Source organism: Primulina eburnea, chromosome 6 (genome assembly GCF_022965805.1).
Source record: "Primulina eburnea isolate SZY01 chromosome 6, ASM2296580v1, whole genome shotgun sequence".
In the NCBI taxonomy this organism is placed as follows: domain Eukaryota; kingdom Viridiplantae; phylum Streptophyta; class Magnoliopsida; order Lamiales; family Gesneriaceae; genus Primulina; species Primulina eburnea.
In genome coordinates this window covers 31,996,005-32,018,062 of record NC_133106.1, presented here as the reverse complement: position 1 = coordinate 32,018,062, position 22,058 = coordinate 31,996,005, and the positions used below count along the sequence as shown (strand labels likewise).

General features: G+C 37.6%; 1 protein-coding gene across 3 annotated transcripts; it reads left to right on the top strand.

Moving 5' to 3' along the window:
• Nucleotides 1-381: 381 nt before the first annotated feature.
• LOC140834303 (ATP-dependent DNA helicase homolog RECG1, chloroplastic/mitochondrial) lies at nucleotides 382-20,967 on the top strand. Of its 3 annotated transcripts, none has more exons than XM_073199097.1 (17): nucleotides 382-587; nucleotides 1,020-1,102; nucleotides 1,192-1,288; nucleotides 2,450-2,998; nucleotides 3,070-3,182; nucleotides 4,732-4,966; nucleotides 5,494-5,657; nucleotides 7,164-7,245; nucleotides 8,586-8,675; nucleotides 9,289-9,426; nucleotides 11,434-11,505; nucleotides 11,591-11,743; nucleotides 11,819-11,962; nucleotides 12,856-13,014; nucleotides 13,304-13,387; nucleotides 19,761-20,333; nucleotides 20,691-20,967. In XM_073199097.1, the coding sequence occupies exons 1-17, from the start codon at nucleotides 549-551 to the stop codon at nucleotides 20,781-20,783; spliced, it is 2,868 nt and encodes a 955-aa protein (XP_073055198.1). In that variant the 5' UTR covers nucleotides 382-548; the 3' UTR covers nucleotides 20,784-20,967. The 3 variants fall into 3 exon arrangements, with proteins under 3 accessions (XP_073055198.1, XP_073055197.1, XP_073055199.1); XM_073199096.1 differs by having other exon boundaries at nucleotides 383-587; nucleotides 9,289-9,522; XM_073199098.1 differs by lacking the exons at nucleotides 382-587; nucleotides 1,020-1,102 and having other exon boundaries at nucleotides 2,457-2,998; nucleotides 9,289-9,522.
• The last annotated feature ends 1,091 nt before the right edge of the window (nucleotides 20,968-22,058 follow it).

Below are 22,058 nucleotides of genomic sequence, written 5' to 3'. Positions count from 1 at the left end.
TTAAAAGTAAAATAAAATTGAAATAAAATTATAATTTGAAAAAAGAAGAAGTAAAATTCTCATTTAAAAAGAAAATTTGAAGCCACCAAAATTAATCACACTTTAGCCACAAAAATACAATAAGTATTCTGTATCGATCTTTTTTATTATTATTGATGTACTAAAATGAAATTTGACAATAATAGAGGATTAAATTGATATTTGAATTGTTGAAATAAAAAAAAATGTGTGTTGAAATTTTAAAAAATAAATAAATAACAAAATTGTAATATTAACATGTAAAGTTGGAAAAAAAAACTATGTCCTCCTTAAATGTTACAATCATATTTTTAATTTTAATAAAATAGAATTGGTAGAACATATATTATAGAATTTAAAATATATCCAGAAGCCAATACTGACAGAAGTGTTGGCATTTCGGTTATCGGTTTCATGAACTAGCTTCGCTCTTCTCCTACCATGGCTTTTGGCTTACAAGTGACTCCAATTTAGGGCTTCAAAGGATCGATGTCCAGGCAGATCTTTCTCCCGTCCTAGTCTTGTTGTGTATGGCAGCTACAGCCTCGCCTGTGCATTTTTCTGGCATGGTACGAATTCGTTGGTCCCTGTTTTTACTCCTCTTTTCTCTTTTGGGTGTTTTTAGAAGTTGAAACCAATGTTACGTGTATCACGGGCCTACGGAAATGGTTTAACCCCCTCGTTGGTCCAGATATAAACTGTAAATTGCGATGAGTTTTGTCGATACTAAGAGGTCATAAGAAATCCATTAATGAGTAGGAAGAAGGGTTATTGTTTGCTAATGATGATTTACCAGGTGGGAACTGCTTCAAGGAATTCAAAATAAACTCAAGCTCATCTTAATCTCTAATAATTGAACTCATAAAAAACACCAATTCGTACGATTTTTTGGAAACGGCCTCTTACATGCCTATTTAAGAGTCATTTATGTTGCACTTGGGGCATTTTTCAAGATTATCAATTACAGCATGACAATAGGCAACTTGAACTTTCTTTCGCAGGGTTTTAGTGGGAAGTGTTTGAGATATACTGTATGTTTTGAAGCTGACAGAGCTTGCAGGAATATTTTTGGCAGAAGGCTAAGGTGTAGTGTTCTTTGCTTAAATTGCTTCTTTTTCTTTTTTTCCTTTATTTTGCAAAATATTGTTTTATACTCTCTCCAATTTCATGTAGGTTTGGTAATTTTGTTCCGCCAAAGATTTTAACATTATGCTTCCAATCAAAGCACAACTTTCCTGAGAATTTGGAGGGTGTGGATGGGTATGAAAAGGCAAGTGTCTTGGATCATGCACAGTGTGGTTTTGTGTGGCAGTAGATATTGTTGTTGTTAGAAGGCTGGTGTATTTTGTTAGTGTGCTGACTTTTCTTTTATATTTTGTTTAACCCAGTTTATCTCCCTTTTTTGTTTTTTACTCTTTGATAATTCTTTTGATGAATACCGTTCTCATGCAGTTTATCTTGTATACAGGTAATCTGTCTTCCTAATTTTTTTTAAGCTTGTTGATAATGTTCCTTCTACATACTGCACCATTCACAAATGAAGTGAAGTAAATTTGCTTTACCCACTATTTACTTATTATGCAAAGAATCTATCTAGTTTCCTGGAGGTTATACCATTTGCTTTTCTGCCTCTTGTTATTTTTTCGCCCTAATACTTGAATGATAATCTTTCTGTTGTTTTCTTTGCTCTCATCTCTGACTTCGATAATCTTAACTTTGTTTCATTGAGAAACATCTTCTCCTTTTCATTTACTGTTAATATCCATGTGGTGCTGTTAATGTAGCCATAATAGTGTTTGCGGTTTCTATTGTTGCGAGGTCTTAATGGGTAATGGTGAAGTAATGCTTTTTAGCTATTTGTCGGTTAATGAATTCTATGTTTTGTAGCTTTTTTAAAGGCAGAGTTTTACTTATGGTATCTTAATGGAACTGATGAAGTTTATCTTAATAGTGTGTGGAGTATCAGTTATGATGATATCTTTAGTGGAACCATTGAATTTTTTTGTCAGTCTCTGTTTACGAATTGTGTTTTGGATCTGTTTTTTCCTTTGTTTTGTTTGAAGCTCTCGTGTCATGAACTCTAGTCTTTCAATTTGTTGGGTCTTATTAGATTCAACGTTCATCCTTGTAATATCCACTTAATTTTCGTGATGAGCAAACCCTGGTACTAATTGTACACGGAACTTACATTGTGATATGCCAGAATTATGTAAATGGAAAACAACACTGCCAATATTCCTTGTTGGTGTTCATATTCAAATGATATATTTTGTATGCTGTCTTATTTAGTCAAGGTTTTAGTTTTTACTTGGCACATCACTTTGTTCATGGGTTCTTAAGATTTAATATTTTATGCACGTCACTTATCTGCGTATCTTTTCTATTATTTTCTATGTTAGGGTTTTCATGCTAACAAACTTTTTCCTTGTAGGAATCAGTTTTGATGGGTTATAAAGCTCTTGATGATTTGATTGCAAATGAAAGCTTTCACGAGAAGTTTCTTCAAAATCTCAAAGGCGATAATTATTGTTTTGATCCCGCTTTGGTACACAAGCAATTCCCTTCTATAACTGTTGGTTACTTCCCAACTGTGGAGTTGTATGATGGAGCACCATGTTCTTCTGATACCACGGAATCTGAGATACCTCAAATTCCTGAGGGATGTAATCCTAGTGGTGTTGATGCAAATTGGGTGGCTCAAGCTCCAAGTTCTTTATATGAAGAGATTTTAAATATCAATGCCCCTTATTCCCTGGAAGAAAAATTCGATGAATCTACTTTGTATTCACAGTCACCATATAGAAAGGTCGAAACAAGAGACGGTTTACAGCTGACCACAGAGGAACCTTGCAGCAGTGCTGGATCTGAGGCACCTCAAGCTACTCTATCTGTCTCACAAATTCTTGATAAACATATCAGCTGCGTGCCTGGACTAAACAAACGGCAGCTCAGTCAGCTTGAAAAATGTGGATTTTACACGGTGCGTTATGTGAATATATTGAGACTTGGTTTAGAGATTGAAGCCTGATGGATCTACTTGTTTATTTGCAGTTGAGGAAACTACTACACCATTTTCCTCGTACCTATGCTGATTTACAGAATGCTGAGGTGGAAATTGATGATGGGCAGTACTTTATTTTTGTTGGGCAAGTCATTTCCTCAAGGTCAGACTGTCAGCATTTATTTATCCTTGAGATCAAACATAATCACCTTGGATTCAGCTATTTTTACTTTTGTGATTTTATTTGAGAATTCTTGCCGATAGTGGCAGAGCCAATATGATTTGACGAATGCCACCTCTTTCTGTTATGTGCGTGAGTTCGGGATCTAGTTATGGGGCCTGAAAGCGCACGATCGTTTAGATCCATGATTTCGTGATGCTTTGCTACTTTTCTTCCTTGTTTACCTATTTTGACGAGTGTCTCGGGGTCGTTAGAGATATCCCCATGATCTCGTATTGAAATTTTTTTTGGAATATAAGCTTGGTTTCTTTATTACTTCTCTTCTGAATGTAAATACAAAGAAGAGTCCAGAAAATCTCAAAAACAGTAACCATCCTAACCTAAGCAATCCCGAGTGGATAGCTTTGTTTATTTAAAATTCCTAATCAACTGAACAAGAGAAATAATTCAAATGCAAAGGATAAACCGATAGAGCATCTAGGGAGGATTGTGATTGTCTGCCAGATTCTTCTTGAACCTTCCAAGCTTGTGCTTTTGATACACGATGTCTCCTGAAGTTGCTGGACCCTTGCCTGGGCTGGTGTCTTGTTGGGCTGGGCTTGGCGCAACACTTTCCCCTCCACTTTGAGGACATTTAGTGTTAGTCCAAAGTTTTTGAGTTATACCAAGAATGGTACACTAATCAATCTTCTAAGACGAATCATTTGATTCAGTGGCTACTCATGGGTTCTGAGAAAATGCTAAGAAAACTAACCAGATGAATTGAATTGAAATGGTTATTTGTAAAGAATACTTTTAGCACTTAGTTTTTGAATTAAAAGAGTATTGTAGGTGCATCGTTCACTCTAAGTTGGACCTATATGAACATAAAATGCCTGCTCTGTTATTTCATTTATCAACGTTAGGTTCGAGCTTATCTAGTAGAATTGGGTTTTCTTAGTTATTGGAGATGCAAGAATGATGATTATGAGAGAAGTTGCTAAAATGATACAAGGAGGCGTGTGAATCTTACATTAGCAGTGCATGAAATAAATAAAAATTTGTCCTGCATCCTGCAAAAGTCTTGCAAAATTGATTCAACCGGCGAGCAGCGATGGGACTGATAAATCAGAAAAAGGTTTTTTTAGATCTTACAATTTCCTGTTGCTTTTTAGCACTGCTTTGTTTCATTCATAAAATGGCACATTAACTTTAGTTGGTGCATAAACTTGCTCGACTCTGAGAGATGTTTGAGCATTTGTGATAAATTGAATCGTGTATCAGTTAACAAGTATTTGGTTGGTAAAATACAATGGAAGTTAACTGCCGTTAGACTTTGAAAATACCACCATTCTTAATTGTTTTGTTCCTTTACTGGTATCACATAATATAAATATGTCACTGTGAACTGCATGCTCCTCTTCGCTTTCTTTCTTTATTTTTTTTTCCACCACTATCATGCAGTTAATTTACAGATTTTTTCTTCTAGAGTTTCTCATATGTAGAGATAAACATCTGACTTGCATTTTAACTCTATGGCCTTTTTCACCAGGGGAATTCGGGCCAGTTACACATTTGCATTTTTGGAGGTGGTTGTAGCTTGCGAGGTTGCAGACGTTGAACCAAATTCTGAGAGCATGGGTGCTGAAGTTGAGAATAGCACGAAAAGAACAATTTATTTGCATTTGAAGAAATTTTTTCGTGGTACCCGCTTCACCTGCCCACCTTTCCTTAGAAGTCTTCAGGATAAACATAGGGAGGGAGACATGGTGTGCGTTTGTGGTAAGGTGGGGTGTTATGAGTAGTAATTTTTTATTTTTAAACAGTGTGAGATTATCCTTCTGCCATGTTCTTTGTTTGAGTAATCCCTTCCACTGGCCAGGAGTTTCATGGTTTTATGCTAAAAGTTGAGGGCTTGAGAAAGTTTAGCTTTCATTTTTATAGTAAAGGCTTGTGGGAATTGATGACTTGTTAAGTTTTGAATATTTGATATAAAATAGTTTCTGAAGATTGAGATATCCGAATATACTTTGAACGTGTCTTCATGTAAATCTACGTGAGTCAATTAATAAAAAATGGAGGGAGAACAAGCTACACACCTCAATGTGTTTTCAGCGTTCTCTGATTTCTTGTCTATTTTATTATCGTGCCCGGGGTCTTTGCTGGTCTCTTTTTCCCCTGCCTCCTCTTTAATTTTTCTGTTAAACCTACTTTCAATTGTGTTTTGTTTCAGTGTGGGACAGTTTGGTAATGATTTTATTGTTTACAACTATTGTGTGCACATAATTTACTCAGAAATGTTCATTTTTGAAAGGTTCGGTCGGGGAATAGTAAAGATCACTTCGAAATGAGAGAGTACAATATTGATGTTCTTAAGGATGAAGGAGATTCATCTGTGTACACAAAAGGGAGACCTTACCCTATATATCCTTCTAAAAAGGGTCTCAACCCTGAGTATTTAAGAGATATTATATCAAGGTCCGCTTCTTGAACCTCTAAGATCTTATTTTACATTTTGGTTTCAAGATAATTATTTCTTAATTGAAATTTGTAATATATGCTGGAAAAAAGTCACAATTTTAATATTAGGCACGACCTTTCATAGCTGCAATGATAAATCGAACAATTTTCTCTTCTTCGAACCATAGTTATGCTATGATATGATTGATCACATCTCACGCCTATGCCACGTAAGCACGATACAACTACTAAAAATGGCTTTTGTAATGTATTGAGCTTGTTTAAATAGTGTGAAGTGTTGATACCTTGATGCTCTCATCTCATTAGGCAAATGGATATCATAAAATGAAACAATGATATTTTGCTAATGAATCATTAATAAATACCCTTTCATGCACCTTTTTCATCAGGGTCCTTTTTCTGAACATGCCAATAGGCATTATTCATATATAACCTCTGTGACCTGTTGGCAGAGATTGTGTGTAAAACTATTGTTACTCAGTCCCTCAGAATTCAGTTGCCTCATCAGAACGAGCCTGATCCCAAACAGACCCTTCTGGAATGCTAACTCTCTAATGTTTTGAATGGATCATCAAACCATGTTTGGGTAGATCTAACCATATGCTGCGTTCTACCAGATTTATAGACGCCTTTTGTCAACCAAATTCGAGCTGGAAATTAAGTCACTCAGATAAATATTTTTGCAATTTAATACCCTGCTCATATGACAGAAAAGGTACTAATGATTGAGCTGAGAGATGCAGACTATTGTCACAAACCACTTTCTTAAGAAAAGCTCCACCCGTATTTGATATTTATTTGACATAGTATGACAGCCAATAGAACTCAAGTTACTTTTTTTTCATTCCATTGATTTTCACCTCTTGTTGGGTTTTGTTACTTGATTAGTTTTTACATTTCCTTCATTAAAATGTCTTTATACCATGCCACACTCATATTTTGTTTTACCTTCGTCATCATGGCAAATTATTTTTACACTTCCTTCACTAAAATGTCTTTATACCATGCTACTCTCATATTTTGGTCTGTCTTCGTCATTATGGAGCATCTAAACTTGTTTTCATACTCAATCACGAATATGCTCCTAGCAGAAGCAGTAATTCCCACCCCTCATTTAGTTTAAACATCATGCATTTTATTTTGATCATATGATAATCACTGATATGTTGAACTCAAACTGTAATTTTGAATAAACAAGTTGAAGTTGAAAATTGAAATTGTGTTATTTATGTGAACTCAAAGAAGAGCAGATATCATACAATCAGTGGTGTAGTAAAAGTTTGTTGGATTCTTATATCTTTAGTTGATTTCTGAATAGCGTGAATGTTTTCCTGCATTTAGTGGGCATATTACTTATGCAACGCCTCCTCCTGTTACTGCTTCCAAATCTGTAAAAATTTGATCTATTAATCTATTTTTCACTTTTCTACTTCCAAACTGATCACTTGCCTGATGAGAAGCATGTAGTTTTCTCTAACCTACCTCTCTTTTACATTTTTTCAGAGCTTTGAAGACATTGCCAGTCAATCTCGATCCTCTCCCTAAAGATGTTACTCAGGAGTTTGGACTTCTCTGTCTTTCTGATGTGTGTAAACTGGCTTTGAATTGAGCTATGATTGTCCATCAGTATTTTAGTTTCTTTTTTTTCTTTCTTTTAATTGTCCATGGCAAGGGCTAACATTTCTATGACTTAATGCACACAATAATTTGTAGTTAGCTGAGTATATGCCATTAGATGTTATTGCCAACCCACCACTTGGGCGAGGATTGGATTGGAAAGAAGAATAAGCAAAACAGAGAAACACAGTTTGCGTTGATGATTCACATCTGATGACTGTCAATCTGAGCCTTCATATAGTTTTTATATTATTTTAATTCATTTTGTTTCTTTCTATGGTATCAATTAGCTGGCAAATCATTTTATTTTATCTTTATATATCTATTTTTGTTCTTAAATATTACTAGTAGGTGTTTCACAATCGGAAATTTTTCTTGCTTTCTTCTCCGCATTGCTTGCCCGACCTGTTTACTTTGCCCGGGGATGGAAACTTCACCCATGGGTGCCGGCCCGAACGGGACGTGTTTGGGCCATTTATCAGATATGAGTTTGGGTTGGGGGAAAACTCAAATTCCCCGTAGTGGGCATGAGGCAGGGATGACTGATGAGATTGCGATCTCGCCCCCGAACCCCCCGAATCATATATATATATATATATATATATATATATATATATATATATATATATATATATATATTAAAGGATGAGGAATCCCCGATTTGAAAAAGTGGAGATTGCGGGAAGGACGCGGACGGGTTTTGATTAGCCGCCCCATTGTCATCTCTCACGCGCATGCTTTTATACACACACACACACACACGCGCGGACAAGGAATCCCTGATTTGAAAAAACGGAGATTGCGGCAAGGATAGGGACTGGTTTTGGATTAGCCTCCCCAATGCCATCCCTCATGTGCATGCTTTGGTCTGTCCCTTTAACATATAAAAATTTAGCAGTGTCGGAAAGAAATAAATGAACACCTCATGAAGTGAAAATGTTTCATTACTTGACCCTGGTGATCATATTTAACCCTTGAAATTTGACTTTACATACTGTATTGTCTTTGAACTCAATCAATAATTTTCTAATACGTGAGAATCAGCATTATGACCTGCTAATTAGTGCAACCATGCTTGATATGCTTTGACTCAATTTTGTTGTTGTTGTTGTGAGAATCAGCATTATGACCTGCTAATTAGACATTAGTGCAGCCATGCTAGATATGCTTTGGCTCATTTTTTTTTGTTTCGTTGCGCTCTCTAGTCGTCTGCTTTTCTCTTCAAATTCTCTCATAAATACACTTCATCTTATATTTTTTTAATGTCTGGTAAAGGTGGAGAATTGAGTTCTTTTGGCAACGATGCAGGCATATATTGGAATCCACCAGCCAGATGATTTCAACGAGGCAGATTTAGCTCGCAGAAGGCTTATATTTGATGAGTTTTTTTACCTTCAGGTGATGGGGACGAGTTTTTTTTTATCCAGTGCTCCATATGTTTTGGTTATGAGGCAAATTTTGATCACTTAAATTGTTGGGAAATGTTAAGCCTATGCTGCCATGCCTGTTCTGTGATGCAGTTTGGTTTTTGTTTCCATGCCATTGTGGCCTAAAGGATCTCCAGTCTTTTCTTTACATCAGATTATTTTTTTCCATTCTGTTTAGTAGGATAGGCATCCAAGATTTCACTTTAAACAGCTCAATATTTTTCATTGTTTTTTGAGTTTCTTCCTTATCAGTCGCACAAAAACTATTTATTCTGCCTTTCAATTATGAACTCATAGATCCACACTTTACTGCCCCCTATTTTTGTTGTTCTAGTTGGTTCTCTTCCTCAATGTGAATCTATGAGAAATTGTACTTGCAAAGAAGCTCTAAATATTCAGTTGTCAGACATCTATATAACTTGCACTCATATTTTAGCATTAATTGACTTAGATGTCAACCTCTCCAACCCTCGGAATCAGATTTGAAATGTAATTTACTCAGGTGAAATATGTGTCCAATAACATTTCCATGGCGCCTTGTTATCCAGGTCATAATAATATGTTCTTTCTCAATATTCTTTCAGTTGGCAAGGTTATTCCAAATGCTTGAATCTGTTGGTACTACTTTGGAAAAAGATGGTCTGCTTGAGAGGTACATGAAGCCTGAACTCAACGCAGCATTTATGGAGGACTGGTGCAGTATCACCAAAACCTTCATGAAGGTTCTTCCTTATACACTTACCCCCAGTCAGTTGCGAGCTACTTCAGAAATAATATGGGATCTAAAACGACCAGTTCCAATGAATAGGCTCTTGCAGGTCTTGGAAGTGCCTTGTCTCAATTCATAAATTACGCTTATATTTTCTGATTACAAGTTCCTAAAATTTTGCATCTTGTTCACAACATCGAACCTGCTTTTAAGGTATATTGAAAATCCAAACATCTCCAGGAGTTTAAAATCCCTCTATTGGGGTAGCATTGTTGCTATTGAGTTTCCTTTCATTAAATTAATTTCCTTATTTTTTTAAAAAATCCATTTCTTTCCCCTAAATTACTTTTAGAAGGCTTGATTTGTGAATCAGTGCAGTGGTGGAGTTATAGGTTTTCCGATGCATAGGTCTTGTCAACTGTGTGCCCGGGTAAATATAAATCAAAAATGTTTTTTAATGACAATTTTATCAGTTGATAATTGTTGATAATAATGTTGCTTCAGAGGTTTGCGATGTGCTCGGCTGTAAGATGCATCCTGTGACAAACATTAATTTTTTAAGCTAGAAGTGATGCCTCTTTCATTTCAGAGTAGGTAGCTTAACGTAGGTGCAAATTGTTCTTTATTCTGCTTGAATTCCGGCTTTATAATGTCTTGATGGCAGAAAGCATGTTCAAGATAATATTCACATGTACACTGCGTGGCTCCCCTACCTTTTGTATTGATCCATTCGTTATCCAATATGTATGTATGCTGCAGTATGTGGATTTGTATGGTTTTTCAAATGGGAAAAGTAATGTGTCTGATGCAAGAGTTACTATGTTCCATCGGTCACCACTAAATGGCTAGTTTAGAATGACACAAATTAAAAGGTGATTGTACACAGTGTAAATTATTTTCTCCAGGTATATTTTCAACATACATCCAAATTTAATTTTCTGAAAGTTTAAGTCACAAGGAATTTGAGGAAAGAGTTTGAATCTAAATGGCTATCACTGGATTGAGCAGTATCATAAATGTCCGTATCTCTTTTCAGTATTCTATTGTCTTTAGGGAATCAAGTATTCTCATTTTGGAAAATATGGCATTACTTGTGGATTTCTTAAATGGAAAGTAGGAGCATTCACTTTGGGAAGTAGGGTTCAAATTACCAAAACCCATAATTCTAAAATACTTTGAATAAGCGAAAAACAAGGTTCTGATGCACCAGCCAAAGTTGAAACTGTGAAAATTGGAAATGAAAGAGGCCAGCTTCCTTGTGAGGTAGGTAAAATTGTTTGTAGATGTTTTAAAATTTTTATAATAACTAATATTTACCATTTGGAAGCTAATTTTAGTGTTCTATGTTTTTCAAGATATATGATTTTGTGAGCAATTAGTCCCAAACATGTCATTTAAGGGTGTACATTTCGATTGAATTTTTTTTACAGACTGAAACCAAACTGAAATATGCGGTTTGTTTTAGATCTAAACCGTCAATCTTTATTTTTGTTTTGTTTTCTTTTTCCAATATTATATATTTCAAGTCAAAAAGTTGAATCTTATTAAATAAATTTGACATATTTTCTTCAAAAAATGAGATAATAAATTATGTTGTACAGAATAAAGTAAGAGTTCAGTTTTGGTTCTGGTTTTATCTAGATTTGTTTGGTTTTGGTGTGGACTCAGTTAAGTTTTGGTTTAAATTGCAGAAAAATATTCATGGTTTGGTCTTCTTTTGATCCTTAGATTGAACCTCTAAACCGTGAATTGAGCTTAACATTTTGGTTTCTTTTCAAAACTGAATCAAAAACTTTTTTTTTTTTGGTTTCAGATTTTTTCGGTTGTGGTAATCATGGTATTGCATTGCTTTCTCGGTTTCCGGTTTTTATGTGCACCTCTACTTGAGATTTTTTGAATTGTACAAATCATTCCATCTAATACGTTCTCTAACATTCACCTTATATAAGGTACTTGATGCTTTATTTTGTTCTTCGCTGAGTCTGTTTATTCTTTTTTTTTTTACTTTTCCCATGTCCAGGGTGATGTTGGATGTGGGAAGACTGTGGTGGCATTTCTAGCATGCATGGAAGTAATTGGCTCCGGATACCAGGTCATTTGTTTGTACTTCATTATTTATGTTTATGTTTTTTGTATATTCGAAAAATCAATATATTGATCTGTTGCTTTATCTCCAGGCAGCTTTTATGGTCCCAACTGAGCTGCTTGCTGTCCAGCATTATGAGCACCTTCTTGGCTTGCTAGAGAGAATAGAAGAGGCTCATGAAAAGCCTTCTGTTGCTCTGTTGGTTGGCTCAACCCCAGCCAAAGAAGCAAAAATTATTCGAAAGGTAGGTTTCCACAAGTTGTTCAGAGTTACTCCTATTGCCTTTTTGATTTGATTTTTTGCTATAATTATTTGATAGGGTCTCCAACTGGGAGATATCTCTTTGGTAATTGGAACTCATACCTTAATAGGTGAAAAAGTGGGATTCTCAGCCTTGCGCATCGCTGTTGTAGATGAGCAACATCGTTTTGGTGTTGTCCAAAGAGGACGCTTCAATAGCAAGGTAGCATTTGATACATTCACTTAATGTTCACTTGGATGCTTTACAAACAAGCTGTATATAATTTAGAGCACATCCAGGCTGAGTTAGGATGAATATTTTGTAGTTTGGTTGTAGCAAGCTTGTTCCGCATCCTCTCTCAGCTTGCCTAGATTTAATGACAATAAGATGCGACTTTTGTGTTGGATCCAAAATGGAGTTATGGTAAGGTGATTGTATTGCACAAGATCAACTCTCAAATTTCCACAAAACTTATGGCTCTTATAAAGGAAATTTGTTTATTCACAAGAATCGACTCAACTGTCGAAGCCACAATAAGGAATTCAGTGGCTTTATTGTTTTATGGGATTGGGGAAGGATAATACAGGTGGCCTTTCTGAAACGGAACAATGGCAATGGTATTGACAGCCAGATTGAGTTTTTTTGCATTATTTTTCACGTTGATCTTTGGGTCGGAGTTTTTCGACTATGTCTTAAAGATTTCAATTCTACCAGCTTTTCATAACCAATAATCGTACGTTTCACATATCCACATACTCAATAGAAATTTACCTCTTAGAACATCCATTCTAACCCTACAGAAATCAGCATTCTTATTTCTAGGCGCCAACAGCCAAAAACTCTACTAGATGGGATGATCATTCGTCAGTCAGCAACTTTTATTTTTCATCTTAATAACTTTACTTTTAACTTTCTGCTTGGACAGAATTATTGATGGGGTGCAATTATATTTCTGAATATTAGATGCATCACAAGCAATCTACTTTCATATTTTCTGAAGCTGAAGTTTCGAAGTTAGACCTACGCAATTCTGTTGGCACTTTCGACTTTTATCATGTAATGTTATGCCTGTTGTTATATTGTACTTGTGTTGGATAAAATTCACCATTTTGCAGTTATATTTCAACACAATCACTTCCCAACTGGGCTCATCTAGTTCGAAGGAGACTCTGAAAAATGACGTCGTCATGGCTCCACATGTGCTGGCATTGTCTGCCACACCAATACCAAGGTCGCTTGCTCTGGCTTTATATGGTGACATGTCCCTCACTCAAGTATGTACTTTTATTTTGGTTTAACCAACAAAGATTTGCTAATATTTCATAATGTTTTATAAAATTTCAAATTAACTTCTCTTGACTACTTTTACTTGTTCTTCATTATGGCCTATCTGATTTTCTATAATGCATTAAGAAACTTTTGCCTGAATCAATTATTCTTCATTTTGATATTATAGTATTGAACGAATTTATTTTTGTTGCGAGTTATTTGGTGAAGTTTTTTTATTTTTCTCATGCTATACTTCATGTTATCTTGCACATTTTGGTGTACTTGAAATGACAGATTACGGATTTGCCTCCGGGAAGATTGCCCGTCAACACATACATCATTGAAGGAAATGAAGTCGGATTTGAGAAGGCCTACCAGGTAATTTTTTCAATGTAAAGACAATGTAATCTTCATTGTTTACTTTAAACCGATGTCATTTCTTTAGAATTTTAGCAAAAAACTTACCTCTTGGGAGTACTCTGCTGTTTTAATCAGGTGTATGCTCCCAATTATCGAAATAAATAATAAACAGATAAGATGGAAGAGACTCGTGCCTCTTATACACTTCTGGGAGCATTTTGTATTGATTTGTAAAAAATTGAAAGGTCGTCTACACATGCCCCTTAATTTAAATTCGCTTATATCCATTTGCAATAGTAAGAAAGCTCTCTATGAGAAGTGCATTAGTGCTAAAATGTGCAGCTGTTAATTGTTACAGTGCTTAACTGTTACGAGCCCAACACCAATCGAGGGAGACTTGGGCCCTACGAGCCCAACATCAATTGTGGGAGACTTGGGCCCTTTGGGCCCAAGTACAGCAAGCGACCCCAGCAAACCTAAAATAGTAAATGTGTATACCAGAAGAAGAAAGGGAAAAACACGTGATGAGGGGAGGGATTTAAATATCAGTTAGAAGGGGAGAGAAAGTATTCAGTTAGAGATTTTGTTGAGTGATCACTAGCACTTGCTAGGGAAGAAAGTCTTGTAACAGAGTGTTAACTCTGGGATCTTATTTCTTTATTGAATGCCATATTCCATTTCAGTAATTTGTTCTTCATTTCTGGGATTATCGTTTGAGTAATCTAAGAACATAACATTGGTCCGACCTGTCGGATCCGAGGGACGAACTAAGACGATGGCCAGCACCAGAAGTGATGCCAAATTGGAAACCATGGAACGGTCTGTCAATGCGTTGCAGGAGAGCATGGTACAAGTGCACGGACGGTTAGAGAAGCTTGATCAAACTCTCGGCAGCCTCAGTGAGCTGGGAATGTTGATGGAGCAGTTGATAAAAAACAAGGAGGGGACACTACGCACGGTCAGTTTGGCACACCAGAGAAGGAGGAGAGTGCAGGTGCCTTAGAAGGAGAAGGACGTGAAGTGATCACCGAAGAAATGAGGATAGCCTTGAGGAGAATTGAATTACCTACGTTTGAAGGAGAAGATCCGATGGGCTGGCTGGGAAAAGTAGAGCAATATTTCGATGTTCACGACACCCCGATTGGATGTAGGCTCAAATTGGCTTACATTTGTATGCAGGGAGCCTCCATTCACTGGTTCCGCTGGATGAAGGTGAGGATTCCCAACATGAACTGGGATCGATTTGCTGAGGAATTAATCAAGAGGTACGGTGGCTACGAGGCGAATCCATTTGAACTGTGATAGCCTCACTAAAACAGGGACAACAGCCGATTGACACTTATATTGAGCGCTTTGAGATGTTGGTTGCCCAGATTGGAGACGTCCAAGAAGACCAGTGTCTGGGTTATTTTATGAGTGGGTTGAGGGAGGAGATTCGGAAGAGGATGATTGTACACAGCTAGCGGACGGTAGATCGTGCGATGCTGCTGGCGAGGGGGTTGGAAGTTGAGTTGTTTGGGAAAGTGTTGGATCGCGGCAGAAGCCGAACTGGGCTTAGCCCGAGTGTGGAGCAGAGAGGGCTCTTCAATGCGAATTGGGCTTCTCAGGCCCAATCCACTGAAAAGGAGTCCCCATCTGGTCCTCCGCAATCGCGTAATATCACAAGAACGACAGGTCCAGGAAAATGGTATCAACACGGGCCTTTCACTCCGACAACTTACGGATGAGGGTCACGATCAACCCCAAGTGGGAATAGTGGGGGTACCATGAAAGCTCCGGCACTGAAAAATCGTGAAGGCCGGATTATTTCGCATCAAGAATATTTGCATAGAAGGGAGAAGAGGTTGTGCTTTAAATGTGGGGAGCCATACCATCCACTACACAAGTGTGCAAGCAAGAGTTTAAGGGTGACGGTGTTAGCTGAGGAAGATGTCGAAGAAGGAGAGGATGAGCAGGGGATAGCGGGAGGAGAGATTCACATCCAGGAGAATGAAGTTGAAGCATGGCCAGGTGTTCCAATTGCCGAGTACAACACTCTGGAACTGCCCTTGTATTCGGTCAGTGGAATTAATCAGCCACAAACATTAAAAATGAAAGCCAAGATAGCAGGAAGGGGCGTGATAGTGATGATTGATAGTGGTGCGAGCCACAACTTCATCTCGAGGCAGTTGATCACTGATCTGGGAATTAAGGTGGATGAAGGAGTAAAGTTTTGTGTGTGTCTAGGGGATGGGGGCCGCATTGCTTGCCAGGGGTTGTGTAAAGAAGTGGAAGTCGATTTGGGACTCTGCCAGATTCGAATAGAGGGATATTTGTTTGAGTTGGGGGAGCTTGATCTTATTCTGGGAGTCGACTGGCTCCGAACATTAGGAGATGTCATGTTGAATTGGGAATATGGAGATGAGGTTTACTTGGCAGGGGCATGTCATTAACATCAAAGAGGGGTGTGGCCCAGTGTCAGTGCGACCATATCGATACGCTCATCACCAGAAAGACGAGATAGAACGTATGGTGTTGGAAATGCTCAAATCAGGTGTCATACAACCTAGTGGCAGCCCATACTCCAGCCCTGTCATCCTGGTCAAAAAGGACGGCAGTTGGAGGTTCTGTGTGGATTATAGAGCCCTAAATGAGATCACCATTTCAGATAAATACCCCGTTCCAGTAGTTGAAGAGTTGTTCGATGAGTTACACGGTGCTAAATATTTTTCGAAGCTGGATCTCAGATCGGGGTATCATCAAATTCGGGTACGACAGGAGGACATTCCTAAAACAGCGTTTAGAACTCACGACGGGCATTATGAATTCAAGGTAATGCCCTTTGGTTTAAAGAACGCCCCAGCTACATTTCAAGCCACGATGAATGAGGTATTCCGACTTCATTTGAGGAAATTTGTTCTGGTTTTTTTTTATGACATCTTGATTTACAGCAAAGGATGGGAAGAACACTTGAGACATGTGGAAACAATACTCGATGTGCTGCTGTGCAACCAATTGGTTCTGAATAGAAAGAAGTGCCAATTCGGGTTGAATTAAGTGGGCTATTTGGGCCACATTATAACTGGCCAAGGAGTAATGGTGGATCCCGAAAAGATAACCAGTGTTAGTCATTGGCCGAGACCGAAGAACACCAAGAGCTTGAGAGGATTTCTGGGCTTGACCGGCTATTACAGAAAGTTTATTAGAAATTATGGGAAGATTGCTAAGCCACTCACGGATCAGTTGAAGAAAAATAGTTTCTCTTGGAATGACATGGCAGATAAGGCTTTTGTCGCGCTTAAAGAAGCTCTTAGCAACGCTCCCGTTCTGAACATGCCTGATTTCGACTAAGAATTTATAGTAGAATGTGATGCCTCAGGATCAGGGCTAGGGGCAGTCTTGGCTCAAGCTGGCAGGCCCATCGCCTACTACAACAAGGCGCTGACCGATAGAGCTTTAACAAGGTCCATTTATGAACGAGAATTGATGGCTTTGGTGTCAGCTGTACAACATTGGCGCCATTATCTTTTGGGCCGCAAGTTTACAGTGATCACGGATCACAAGCCACTAAGAAGTCTCCTACAACAGCGGATTACCACCACGGACCAACAATATTGGTTAGCCAAGCTACTTGGCTACGAGTTTGAAATCAAACATAAAGCGGGGGCAGAAAATGGGGCCGCTGATGCTCTGTCACGCCGTGAGGACATGGGTGATTTGATGGCCATAACAAGAGCAGAATGGATTGAGATAGATGAGCTCATTAAAGCCGTCGAGCAGGATCAAGGGTTGAGAAAGATCATAGACAACATTCGAGAAGGGAAGGAGGGCAGCAACCATTACACACTAGTCAATGGGTGTTTGTTGCACAAGGGCAGGTTGGTGGTTCCACAATGCTTGAAATGAGTTACCCTATTGCTAAACGAGTTCCATAACACTCTAATTGGGGGCCATGCCGGAGCATTTCGCACGTATAAAAGAGTGGCCAGCAATGTGTATTGGAAAGGGATGAAGAAGGACGTCAGTAAGTTTGTGGCTAGCTGTGCAGTCTGCCAACAACAGAAATATGAGGCCACCAAACCAGCGGGATTACTACAGCCGTTGGCTTTGCCAGATGTAATTTGGGAAGACTTGGCCATGGATTTCATCACGGGGTTACCAAAGTCACAAGGTTATGATGTAATACTCGTTGTAATTGATAGGCTATCCAAGCATGGACATTTTTTGCTATTAAAACATCCCTATAAAGCAAGCACAGTGGCGGAGGTGTTTAATAAACAGATTGTGAAATTACATGGAGTCCCAAAGACGGTTGTGAGTAACAGAGACGCTGTGTTTATGAGTCTCTTTTGGTCAGAAATCTTCAAGCTGCAGGGAACTGTACTGAAAATGAGCACAGCATACCATCCAGAGACCGATGGGCAGAGTGAAGCGCTGAACAAGTGTATTGAGACCTACTTACGCTGCTTTTGTTCAGAGCAACCCAAAAGCTGGGCTCAATGGCTACATTGGGCCGAATACTGGTACAACACTTCTTATCAAATATCAGCGGGGATGACTCCATTTGAAGTGGTATATGGCCGCAAGCCACCAAGCATTATTAGATTCACTCCGGGGGAAACACAAGTAACAGCAGTATCACAAGCACTCAAAGATAGAGATGAGATCCTACGCCAGCTCAAGTATAATCTTGAACGAGCCCAGCAACACATGACGAAATATGCTAACAAGAAAAGAAGGGAGGTTCACTTTCAGGAAGGAGACATGGTATATTTGAAATTGCGTCCACATCGGCAGAGTTCAGTTTCCTCCCGAGTTGCACAGAAATTATCTAACAGGTTTTATGGGCTGTTTAAGATCAAAAAGAAGGTGGGGTTCGTGGCTTACCGATTACAGTTACCAGAAGGGTCGAGGGTGCATCCTGTTTTTCATGTTTCATGCTTAAAAAGAGCAGTGGGCAATGCGGATATTGAGATCAAACTACCTGAAGAGCTGGACACTGATTTATTCTTGACTTTTGAGCCCAACATGATTTTTGCAGGAAGGAATAAAGATATATCCGGACAACCCTGTAAACAAATTCTAGTGGGTTGGAAGGGACGATCTGCAGAAGAAGCTACCTGGGAAGATGTTGAAGAATTCCAGAAGCAATTTCCAGATTTTCGCCTTGAGGACAAGGCGATTTTTGAGGAGGCCGGTATTGTTACGAGCCCAACACCAATCGAGGGAGACTTGGGCCCTACGAGCCCAACATCAATTGTGGGAGACTTGGGCCCTTTGGGCCCAAGTACAGCAAGCGACCCAAGCAAACCTAAAATAGTAAATGTGTATACCAGAAGAAGAAAGGGAAAAACACGTGATGAGGGGAGGGATTTAAATATCAGTTAGAAGGGGAGAGAAAGTATTCAGTTAGAGATTTTGTTGAGTGATCACTAGCACTTGTTAGGGAAGAAAGTCTTGTAATAGAGTGTTAACTCTGGGATCTTATTTCTTTATTGAATGTCATATTCCATTTCAGTAATTTGTTCTTCATTTCTGGGATTATCGTTTAAGTAATCTAAGAACATAACATTAACACATCATAAAAAATCAGGTTTCAGGTTAATGCATTAGAGCAGGCCCATGCATCCAAGGCGTTATAAAGAAGTCATGCTATTTTCTTGCACTCTGGGTAGACCTGACCATGATTTCCTTCAAACTATAAATCGAAACTAAAACTGTTCAAACAGGATCAGAATCAATGACTTGTGGTTTGATTTGGTTTGATTCCGATATTTCATATTAGAAGTAAGAAAAACTGAAACTTAAATTAATATTAAGTTTTAAGGTTTTAAAGTATGTATAAACTTAATTAACGTAATTTAAGCTACTGGATTTATACAAATTAAATTGAACCTTATTTTTTTAATAAAAATTTAACATTCATTTTATTTTGTAACATAGTTGTTAAATAAATAAATTTAATTAGTTTGATTACTTCATGAGTTCTGCTATATTTCTTTTTTACTGGTAAAATTTAAAGAATAATTTGAGTTCGTATTAGTTCAAAAAACAACCAAATAGAATCTATATGTTAGGAACCGGAACTGAAACCATATCCAAGCAGTTTGTTCCTAGTTCAACTTTCCATTGAATCAAAAACCGTCCTTTTATTGCACTTTTAATTAGTAAGAAAACAGGGAATGGTCGTTATTAGATGCGTTGTCCAGATATAAAAGAAATTCTGTGTCTGGAATGCTGAAAGTTGTACAAACCCGACCTACGTGTTTGGTTTTCTTAAGAAGGATATGCACTTGACTCTTGAGAACGAAGAGGTAGACATTAGAAGTGATTTCCCATTTATAAAAAAAAAAAAAAAAAAAAAAAACTATTGGCTTCATGCTTTAGATATTGAGTGCTTGAACTTTTGCAGATGATGTTGGACGAATTAGAAGAAGGTGGGAAAGTATATCTTGTCTATCCAGTGATTGAGCAGTCTGAACAACTGCCTCAGCTTCGGGCTGCCTCAGCTGATCTTGAAACTATTTCTAACAAGTTTACTGGCTTTAGTTGTGGATTGTTACATGGAAGAATGAAAGGTGATGAGAAAGATGAAGCTTTGAGGCGTTTCCGGTCTGGTGCAACTAATATATTACTTTCTACACAAGTGATTGAGATTGGAGTGGATGTTCCAGATGCATCGATGATGGTTGTTATGAATGCTGAGAGATTTGGAATTGCTCAATTACATCAACTTCGAGGTCGAGTTGGGCGGGGAGAGAGGAAATCCAAGTGCATATTATTAGCATCTACAACCTCTAGCTTAAAGCGGTTGAAAGTGCTTGAGAAATCATCAGATGGATTCTACCTTGCCAATATGGATCTTATTCTTCGTGGTCCTGGTGATTTGCTTGGTAAGAAACAATCTGGACATTTGCCGGAGTTTCCTATCGCTAGGTTAGAGATTGATGGAAATATTCTCCAGGAAGCTCACCTTGCTGCACTGGTGGGTACAAATTGTCAACTGTTCACTTGGTTCTATGTTTCCGTTCCGCGTAAATAGTTTTGCCACCCTATTTACTGCAATGAATTCCTAAATTTATTAAATTACATGCTTTCACTCCTCATTGGCCTTAAGGATGGCTTAGAAGCCTCTTTTGGGTCATACATTAGGGGATATCTCGAGGTTTTACACAAACATCTCAAGCCGTGTTGATGTAATACACATTCATCTTTTACTGCGATCTCAGTTTTTGTTTGCTGCAAACACCAGATGGTGAACTCTGGTTCGGTTATTATTTGGACAGCCTGATCTCTGAATTTGAATCTACCATAATGATTCCACTATTTTTTGTGGTTGCAGAAAGTTTTGGCAAAGTCCCATGATTTGGAGAAGTTTCCAGATCTCAAAGCCGAGCTTAGCATGCGACAGCCGCTCTGCCCTCTCGGAGACTAAGCTCAGTCCCTAAGATCAAAGGGTCGGATGTACGTATTAGTTGGATATGGTACTTCAGAGCTGTTTAATTTGGTAGTCAAGAACGATGTCTGAAGAGATGTTCTGCACATTTTAAACCAAGTGCATGCTATTCAGTCAACATCATATTTCTATATTTTAAAATATATGTCTAATTTACAAATTATATAAATAATCACATTCGGGTATACCAAGGGCATACACAATAACAAAAATATATTTCAAAATAAATATCTCACCAATTGAGAGAGTGGAGTTTAGATAGTATAAAATGAGGTATTTATATATATTTTTTCAACCGTTTCAAAAAACTATTCTGAAATATACAAATTAACACGTAATTAATTAATAAAAAACTAAAGAAAAAATTTAAAAAAATTATGAGTGGACGTTGTATGCTGCACGATGCAGCCACGCAGGTCCCAAGCCCTTTTTTTTAAAGGTGTCATGTCCCAATACAATTTTGTATCCGGTCATTATCAAATTGTCTGGGTGCCCTAAAAAATGATATAAACAATAAAATTTTTATAATCGAATTTGTGGTTGAACCGATCTATTTTGAAATAACGGTTCAATCATACAGTCGGATTGAAACATTGTTATATCAAATAAAATAATAATATAATATAATATAATAAATATTATGTTAATTTTCAGACATCTTACCTGAAAATGCACTCCATTGGATTCAAGTCCGGGTCAAATAAACTTGATCCGATTGTCCACCCCTACCTAAAACTGAATTCGAAGTTGAATTCGAAAACCCCAAGCTTCTATTGAGTTGTGTCGACCCATTCGACACCTCTATTTACTCTAGAATCAATGCGATATCCAGCCCGAAAGAGTAATTATTTGATAATTTAATGAAAAATTAAATTTGACTCTAATAATTAATTGAGTTCTAGGTATAATAAAATTAGTAAAATAAGGAACAAGTTTTTTGCTTCATATGGGCTTTTTCTAGTCCAATATTCGATAGCACCACATAAGGCCCACCTAGCCGAAATCTCGATAAATCACTCTTGCTTGTTTTGGGCCCGGATTGACTAATTAGAGTATATCATTTATTAGATGGTCTCACGAATCATTATTTGTGAGACGAGTCAATCCTACCGATATTCACAATAAAAAGTAATACTCTTAGCATAAAAAGTAATACTTTTTCATATATGACCCAAATAAGAGATCTTTCTCACAAAATACGGTCTCACGGGTTATAATTCACTGAGTTAATTATAAATAAATATAGTAAATCAT

Bases quoted from the DNA above. Each gene is read 5' to 3' on its own strand.
- LOC140834303 (XM_073199096.1), top strand. From the start codon at position 549: ATGGCAGCTACAGCCTCGCCTGTGCATTTTTCTGGCATG. The intron at 588-1,019 runs GTACGAATTCGT...TTTCTTTCGCAG, and splicing joins CTGTGCATTTTTCTGGCATG to GGTTTTAGTGGGAAGTGTTT. The intron at 11,506-11,590 runs GTCATTTGTTTG...CTTTATCTCCAG, and splicing joins TAATTGGCTCCGGATACCAG to GCAGCTTTTATGGTCCCAAC.